Source organism: Phyllostomus hastatus, unplaced genomic scaffold (assembly GCF_019186645.2).
Source record: "Phyllostomus hastatus isolate PE091 unplaced genomic scaffold, TTU_PhHast_1.1 phas_scaffold_216, whole genome shotgun sequence".
Taxonomy (NCBI): domain Eukaryota; kingdom Metazoa; phylum Chordata; class Mammalia; order Chiroptera; family Phyllostomidae; genus Phyllostomus; species Phyllostomus hastatus.
In genome coordinates, this window is record NW_025334018.1 from 3,965,647 (window position 1) to 3,974,039 (window position 8,393).

General features: G+C 57.1%; 1 protein-coding gene across 3 annotated transcripts in view; it reads left to right on the forward strand.

Annotated features, from left to right (window-relative positions):
- ADAR (adenosine deaminase RNA specific) overlaps positions 1-5,144 on the forward strand; it is a 42,936-nt gene extending 37,792 nt beyond the window's left edge. For all 3 annotated transcript variants that reach the window (XM_045816439.1, XM_045816437.1, XM_045816438.1), the window contains exons 12-15: positions 1,096-1,278; positions 1,765-1,877; positions 2,215-2,342; positions 2,476-5,144. In XM_045816439.1, coding sequence (XP_045672395.1) covers positions 1,096-1,278; positions 1,765-1,877; positions 2,215-2,342; positions 2,476-2,734 — 683 coding nt within the window. In that variant the 3' untranslated portion in view covers positions 2,735-5,144. The remainder of the gene's footprint in view (positions 1-1,095; positions 1,279-1,764; positions 1,878-2,214; positions 2,343-2,475) is intronic.
- Positions 5,145-8,393: the final 3,249 nt, after the last annotated feature.

The following is an 8,393-nucleotide window of genomic DNA, read 5'->3' on the forward strand; positions in this document are numbered from 1 at the left end:
GAAGCAGTACATCCATTCTGTGGAATATCATTCAGCCTTGAAAATGAGCGAAGTACCCATACATGCTGCCACGTGGGTGGGCCTTGAAAACACAAGTGAAAGAAACCAGACACAAAAGGTTACACATATGATTCCATTTATACTAAATGTTCCGAATAGGCAAAGCCATGGAAACAGAGTAAATTACTGGTTGCCAAGAGGTGGGAGGGGTCAGGGGAGACCGGGTGTGACTGCTAACGGAGGATTCTTTTTTTTTTGTCATTGTTTTTTTAAGATTTTATTTATTTATTTTTAGAGAGGGGAGGGAGGGAGAGACAGAGAGAGAGAGACACATCAATGTGTGGTTGCTGGAGGTTATGGCCTGCAACCCAGGCATGTGCCCTGACTGGGAATCGAACCTGCAACACTTTGGTTCACAGCCTGCGCTCAATCCACTGAGCTACGCCAGCCAGGGCTAGAAGATTCTTCTGGGGATAATAAAATGTTTTAAAATCGATTGGGGCAATGGGTGCACAACTGTGCACACCCTGAAAAGTCGCTGAGTTGCGTGCTGTAAGTGGGTGAGTTGTCTCTCACTCCAGCTGTCATTTAGAGAAGGAGGAGCTGCCCCCTCTAGTGGTTTCCCCGTCACGGCAAAGCAGACCTCCTTCGCCACCGGCCGCAGTCAGCTCCCGGACAGCCCACCCTCTTGCTGCCTCGGGGGCTCCGCTTGCCCTGTTCCCCGTGTCTGAACACGCTCGACCGTTCCTTCTCCTTTGCATCTCAGCACCCTGGTGGCTTCTCCCCGCGGGTGCCCTGCTGTCCCTCAGAGCCCTCGGGGCAGGTTGCCCCCCAGTAGCCTTGTGTCCGTGTTGGTTTGTATCGCTCGGTGTCTGGCCCGTTTCCCTTCTGTTCTCACACCTCCGTGAGCGTTCGGGGAGGGGAAGGATCTCACTCGGTTTTGCTCACCGTGATTCCTCGGCACCAGACGCAGCGCCCCACGCACAGTAGGCGCTGTGGGATGTGTGAAGAGCGAAGGCGTGAGTAGCCTGTGGCCCGAGTCGGAGGAACAGACCCTGCACTCCGGCCCAGGGGTCTGACCCGGGTCTCTCGCAGGGGAAGGCACGATCCCGGTGGAGTCCAGCGACATCGTGCCCACGTGGGACGGCATCCGGCTCGGGGAGAGGCTCCGCACCATGTCCTGCAGTGACAAAATCCTGCGCTGGAACGTGCTGGGCCTGCAAGGGGCGCTATTGACCCACTTCCTGCAGCCCGTGTATCTCCAGTCTGTCACACTGGGTAAGGGCCTGCCTGGGAGCCGGGACCAGGCTGTCCTTCTGGTGCCCAGATCTCAGCAGACCACGTGCTTCGTGGCCAGGTGTTAGCGTGAAGCCTCCCCTCTCAGAGTGTGTCTGACCCAGTCGTCAGTGGTTGAGTCCTTGCGTGTGGTCTGTCGCGCTGGGGGGGCTGGTTTAGGCAGCGAGCCCAGGCAAGGATGTGCCAGGCAGGTTTCTTCAGGATGAATTAAGGAAGCACAGCAGCCAAAGACTGCAGCGTCTTCGCTTCCTCCACCTCCCCAGCCCTGACCTTTACCTGGAACCTTACACATTTTGCCCACATCTTCGATGATGGCAGCCACAGCCACGGTTCAGCCTCCTTAACGTCCCGACAACTCCGTTTTGTACCCTCAGGCACCCCCCAGCTCCAGCCCCTGCCCCTGCATGCCTCTGCTCAGTGCGGCGTTTGGTGCAAACACAGGTGTGCACATTTCTCTTTTGTACCCAGGTTACCTTTTCAGCCAAGGGCATCTGACACGTGCCATTTGCTGTCGTGTGACAAGAGACGGGAGTGCATTTGAGGATGGACTGCGACACCCCTTTATTGTCAACCACCCCAAGGTGCTATGTGTAACCCCTTCTGTTTTCCCCTTGACGTTCTTCTGTTCAAGTACTCCGTGTGCAGGGCAAACATGCGCAGTGCAGTCAAAGGCAGCCTTAGTCAGGACCCCAGGAATTTACCCTTTTCTTGTGATTGCCAACGGCTGCCCTCCTTTTTGTCTTGGATTCATCTGAATCTAGGAGTTAGTATACCTCGTGCCACAGTCACACAGAATCCTACAGAAGGGGGAAGGTCGTGAGCCCGTGGTCCCTCTTCCCTCTGAGTCCCGAGTTCCTGCTCCAGCACCTTTTTCCTGAGCCGTGTTCCTCCTTTTCCCGGCGCTCTTGCGACTCCTAGGTCGGCCGAGTCAGCGTGTATGACTCCAAAAGGCAGTCCGGGAAGACCAAGGAGACGAGCGTCAACTGGTGTTTGGCCGACGGCTACGACCTGGAGATCCTGGATGGGACCAGGGGCACCGTGGACGGGTGAGGAATGGGGAGCACAGGGTGTCGCGCGGGGCCACTCTCTAGGGCTGCCCTTCCCGCCGTGGTGTCCCCTCCCGGGGCTCCCCTCGATGTCTGGTCCCAGCCGAGTGATGAATGCCTTCTGTTTTTCCAGGCCGAGGAATGAATTGTCCCGGGTCTCCAAAAAGAACATTTTTTTTCTATTTAAGAGGCTCTGTTCCTTCCGGGGCCGCAGAGATCTACTTCAACTCTCCTATGGTGAGGCCAAGAAAGCTGCCCGTGACTATGAGACAGCCAAGAACTATTTCAAAAAAAGCCTGAAGGACATGGGCTATGGGAACTGGATAAGCAAGCCCCAGGAGGAAAAGAACTTCTATCTCTGTGGTCCCTCGACTGACCACAGGACAGTGTAGGGCGGGGCGTTTCACACCAGGGTGAGAGACGTCGGTCGGAGCATCCCTCAGCACATTGGACGTGGGGGCCTGTTTTTTCTTTCTCTTCCCTTTTTAATGGAACCACAGTTGCTGGTACTGAGACCTCGGGGTTCCTGTTTGTCCTGCTTCCCTTGGGAATACCAGGCCAGTTTCTCCAGGTCCCTTTTCTTTTCCCAAGGGGAGAGAAAAGGGGTTCTCTCGTCTCTCCACCCGACGCATAAGCAGTCACTGAGCACCCGCAACCCACCTCCTCTTCAGTTGGGTTTGGGTGTTTTCCGTTTCCTTTCCCTCTGTCTGCTCCCCTGTCTTCTCGTGGTCAAGAGCAGGTTCCATCAGCTCTGTGAGTCGTGTCAGGGACGATGGTCTCATGTGGGTGATTTCATCTGCAAGCCCCCCCACCCCTTCTGTGGTCACACTTCTCACTTTCCTCCAAGCAGGTGAGCAGGGGACCTACAGAGTCTAGTGAGGCAGTTAGAAGGACAGGGTTTGAAGCTGCAGTCAGCTAATTCCTGGTGCCCAGTGTGATTGGGATCTGTAGACAATACTCATTGATCTTCGGATCTTGCACTTTAGCCAGCTGGGGAGGGGCCCAGAGGCAGGGACAGCTGCCTCTCCAAAGTGTGTCCCTTGCCCAGGTGGCAGGAAAGGTGAGGGCCAGCCAGACTGGACGAGGGAATTGCCCGAGGGGCGGCTGAGATGCCCCCTGCAGGGCTGGCCAGTCTGTTTCCCAGGGGAGCACAGGCGGGCCTTGGAGTGTCGCCAGGGCCCCAGCTGTCGCTCCTCCTAAAGCATTCCTAGGAATTCGCCCTGCCAGTACAGGGATTAGGGCCTGGAGGGCTGTCCTCTTTCCTTAAGTAAACAGGACTTAGCAAGAACAAGGCAGAAACGAGGTCGGGGCAGGTCGCTGTCCCACCCAGCATATTTCTTAGGACAGCGACCCCAGGGGAGGCCAGTTAAGTCGTGGGTGAATTAGGAGTGTTGAAAGGAATGCCATAATTTGTAATTGCACAGGTTGAAATTCAGATACAATTTTCCATTTATCCAGGCGTTTATCATGCTTTTGTTCTGCTAGGTAGCTCCAGAAGGCTGTTCGCGGGCAGGTCGCACACCTGTGGTGTCCCTGCCTGGCGGGGAGTTCTTCAGGGTTGACGTGACAGCAGTCGTAGGGCAAAGGGCAGGTTGTCCTCAGATTCTGTGAGGGGGAGTCCCCAGTCTACACCTTAAGTAATGACACTTGTGGTCTGAGCCTCCGGCTCTTTGTGGGGCCTGGCTGTAGGCCAGCGTCAGGCAGACACGCTCCAGAGAGGCACAGAGGCCCTGCCGCCTCGCCACCTGCGCCGGCCTCTCTGGAGGAATCTTCTCTCTCCGTCTGTGAACGTGCTGAGCCAGCACCCTCCATGGTTTCCCACCCTCCCCTGCCCCACCCACTGCTGACTAGGCAACCCCGCCTGTCCCCCCCCCTTCAGCAGTAGGTATGTCCACGTGTATACTTTTGTTTTTATTCTTGTAGCTACTGTTCCCAAAAACTGACCAAATGAGAAACCCAAGTTTTATTAACACACTTAGGGTGTCTGCAGACACCCGAGTGTCTGGAGGGGCTCGTAGGGAAACGGCGCTGTCTCCTGGAGCGGAGGGAGCCTGCCCGCCGAGTCCTGTGCGTCTGCTGAAGGCACAGTGGGCAGTCCTACCTCGGAGGCAGCTGGTCCTCCTGCTGCTCCCAGCTGGAGGCTGTCACCCGCTGGTTCCTCAGAATATCGCCCCCCCTGGTCCATCTCAGGCACTAGAATCTCTGGCTTAGCTCTTTAACCAGGAGCACAGGGCTCTCAAAAGACCAGAGACCCCGCTCACCCCAGGGTCTTATCTAGCAAGCTTGAAGCATTTGGTTTCTGCTGTAGGAAGAAAGCAAGGCACCCCGAACCCCCCGTGTCTGCTGGAATCAAGCCTGTGTCGGGCCCTGCACAGCCATGCCGCCCCCGCCCCATGCCCCTCAGTCACATGGGACAGAGGAGGCAGAGCCCGTGCCTGAATCCCTCTCTTCACTTTCTCGTCCACTATTTGTTTTTAATGAGCAGGACCCCCTTCTGCCTCTCCCCCCACCTTTTTTTAAATGATCTTTGTAGTTGATTTGTCTGAACTGTGGCTATTGTGCATTCTTTGAGTAATCACTTGTAAAAGTTGTCGCTGCTCGAAGCTATTTTCCTTTACTCACTTCTAAGAGATTTTGCTGGTTTGGGGGTCCTGGCAGAGACTCCCAAGAGCAGAGTAGGGAAGAGCCCCGCGGGGACTTGGATGCCACGATGGCCGCAGTCAGGTTTTGATTCCGCTTTGTGTGCCCCTTAACAGAGACTAACTGTCCACATTCCTCCTGAATAAAAGATCTGAATTGGTAGAAAGCGTCACGTCCTGGTTTCTTGGGGAGGTGAGAGTGGGGGCGATGGCTGCACCTGGCGCCTGGGGAGAGGGCCGCCCTCTTCGCCATTTCATCGGCCCCTCTGGGAGGCGAGCTTGTGTTTGGGTGGGCTGAGCTACACCAGGTACATGCCCCACCCCAACCCCACCAGAGCCCACCCTTAAATGCCTGGTTCCCAGAAACTTCACAGGCAAGATTTCAAGGCCTAGGGGAGGAACCGTATCACCAATCACACACGGAATTCCCCTCCCCTTGCTGGTGGTGGTTCTCCGCCCCCGCCCCCACCCACCCACACACCCGCTCACGCTGCCTTGCCTGCAGGGCTGTGCCTGTTCGGAGTCAAGTTGCAGTCTGAACCCGGGCTGGCTTGCCTGCATTCTCAGGAGACCATTTGCCTTTTACTTCATAGATGGCACCCAGAATATTTCTTCATCTTGAATTTCAAAGAGAATGCACAGCTTTCCACATTGTCATTTAGTTCGGAATTTCTACAGGGCTCATCCTTGACCTTTTAAAAATGATATGCCTGAGGACAGGGGGGTGGGCCTAAGTCACAACAAAGCCTGCTTCCTCATGCATCATACAGACAGCAGCGGGGCAGGAGGGCCAGCGACATGCTTGGGCGCGCAGAAGGACTCTGGGTATCACAGGGGTGCTGGGTGAGCCGGACAGGGAAGGACAATGTGCCTGCTGGGGTGCCCTGGGACCCTGGGCACCCGTCTGGTTCTTGGGCAGCTCCCGGTTCCACCTGGAGGGAAATGTAGTGCCCGAGTATTTCAGAACGAGGGCCATTTCCTTCGTACCTGAGGCGAGTGCCAGGCGCGCCTGCGGAGGAAGCAAGGCCGTCCTCCCCACCGTGCACCTCCAGCTGGACAGGAGAGCAGACTGCCCTGCAGGACCTCAGGGTTTTCTTCCACTGCTGGTGACCCTGCATTTCATCTGGGGGCCCACTGATACCAGCTTGAGGAGTTGGGACCAGGTCATGCCAGTGTCCAGGGAGCAGTTCTGGCCTCCATGCAGACTACGGCCTTGACTTCCCAGAGCACAGGGAGAGGTGGCCCCAGCCATCCCTGCCTCCAGGAGACTGATCCTCACCTCTACCCTGTCCTCTGGGGTCCTCCCCTGGAGCTTTTTCTGGGCTCTGTCTAGTACAGGCCCAGGCATTTCATTTCCATCTGATGGACAGACTTGTGAGGCAACACAGCACGATAATGGAACTGTTACTACTGACCTTTGCTTTAGTTTTCTTCAGAAAACTGCATGCATGCAGCTTTCCCTGAGTTCTCCCTTTTTCCCATGCAGCCGGTCCCTGAGGATCCTCCCCCCTCCCAATATAAGAGACAAAACATTTTTGGAAACTTGTCTTTATGAGAATCTTGAGTTCCTAATGCATCTGGCCTGGAGTAGGCTGAACAGTGCAAATATTCCAGGAAGACAGACAAGGGAGGCCAACCGAGGCCAGTGTCAGGGAGAAGGGGGCACTGCGGGCTGGCGAGTGAGGCGTCCTAAGATTCCTAGCCCTATGGTCCCTTAGCAACCACTAGGCTCTCACACCCACCGCTGGGACCTGGTGGGACGCATCTCTAAAGGTAGCTGCTTGTCCTCTGTCTAGCCTGGCTGGGTGAGTGGGAGGCTGGTCAGCACCAGTGGGCTGTGAGGGATGCTGTGACACCAGCCCGGCTGTGAAGTGGAGAGTGGCAGCTGGGTCCGGGGCCACTCTGGCTTGGGAACAAATTCAGAGCAGACCGATGCCCTGACTTTCCTGCTACCTGCCTCAGAGGACAGCTGGACTCTGAGACCAGGAGCCTTGGGTTTCAGGCCCAGCACTGCTCGCCAGATGTCGCCTGGTTCTCTCTTCTGTCAACAGGGCCCCTTCCCTGCGGGGTCGTGGTGAGGGGTAGAGGCGGTGCAGCTGGAGCACGTGGCAGGGATCAGGCTACCAGCGAACGGCAGCCACGCCGGAAGTGGGAGGAGACAGGACGGGAGTCTGAGCTCCAAAGTCTCCGCAGAGCATTCCCCGCAGAGCATTCCCCGCCTCCTTCCCGGGAGCCTGCTGCCCGTCCTCCGCAGGCGGCCTTCCCCTGCAGGAAGTGCCAGCCGGGGGCTGCCCCTGTCTTGTTTGCTTTTAAATTTGCAATAACTCGGTACCAGCTGTCCGAGCATTAGCCCCCTCGCTGCCAGGAAACTGCCTTCCTCCTGCGGCAGTGCCAGCCAGCCGAAGCAGGGAGTCTGCGCAGAGCCTCTTTTCAGACAAAAATGGCTACAGAGCACCTGTGGTCTCCCGTTTCTGACTGAGACCATCCCAAAGTCTCTCCTCACTGTCCCCCTCTGGCCCACCTCACTCAGGTTACAACCCAGAATCTCCCGCCCTCCACAGGTCTGGGGCCCCTGGCCTTGCCCAGTGCTGAGCCAGGCTACCGGTTCCCTCCAGAGACGGCTGGGCTGCAGAAGGGGCAAGGTGCCGCCCAGACAACACCCAGGGAAGAAGACAGAGGACCTGAGAACAGAAGAGACTGGTTCTCCAAACCCGGGACTGACGAGTAACACCTGGCCCGTGCAGCGGCGTCCTCCTCCCTGCACCTCTGCCCTCCCCGCTCAGCCAGGATGGCCCCTGAAGGGCTGCAGCCGGAGGTGGGGGGGGATAGCGCTGTCCCACAGACCCCGACCAGTTAACCCCTCAAGTACACCGACCCTCTCTTCCTTGCTGCAGCCCTCAGCCTGCTCCGCCTGATTTATGGTCCCAGCCTGTGCTCAGTGCTGGGACAGCAGGTGGCCAGTCACAGAGGGGTCACTATGCCAAGTGCACTGAGGGGCCTGCCACGCACAGACCATGCTCTTCTCATGCCCAGCTGGGCCCCTGCTTCTCCAGGCACAGCGCCATTTGGCGTGGGGGCAGGTGCCAGTGGGTAAGAGGACACAGGTGGCACATGCGAGCACCAGGATCACATTCTGGACTCTAGTCCCGGCTGTGCCTCTTCCTCAGCCACCTGGAGGGAGTCTGCCTCGCTGGTTCTCAGCTTCCTCACCTGTCAGATGCGGACAGTCAGATGTGGTCAGATGCGCTCAGCTTCTGTTTACAGAAGAGGAGGAGCAAGTTCTGAGCTAGGTGCTGGAGGGAGCGCAAGGTCAGGCAGCAAACGCCCTCCAGGCCCCTGTTTGGTGGTGTCAGGCGGGTTTCGGAGAGGATTTGGAGAAGCTGCTCTCTAAGTCCCCTGAGCCATCTGCTGA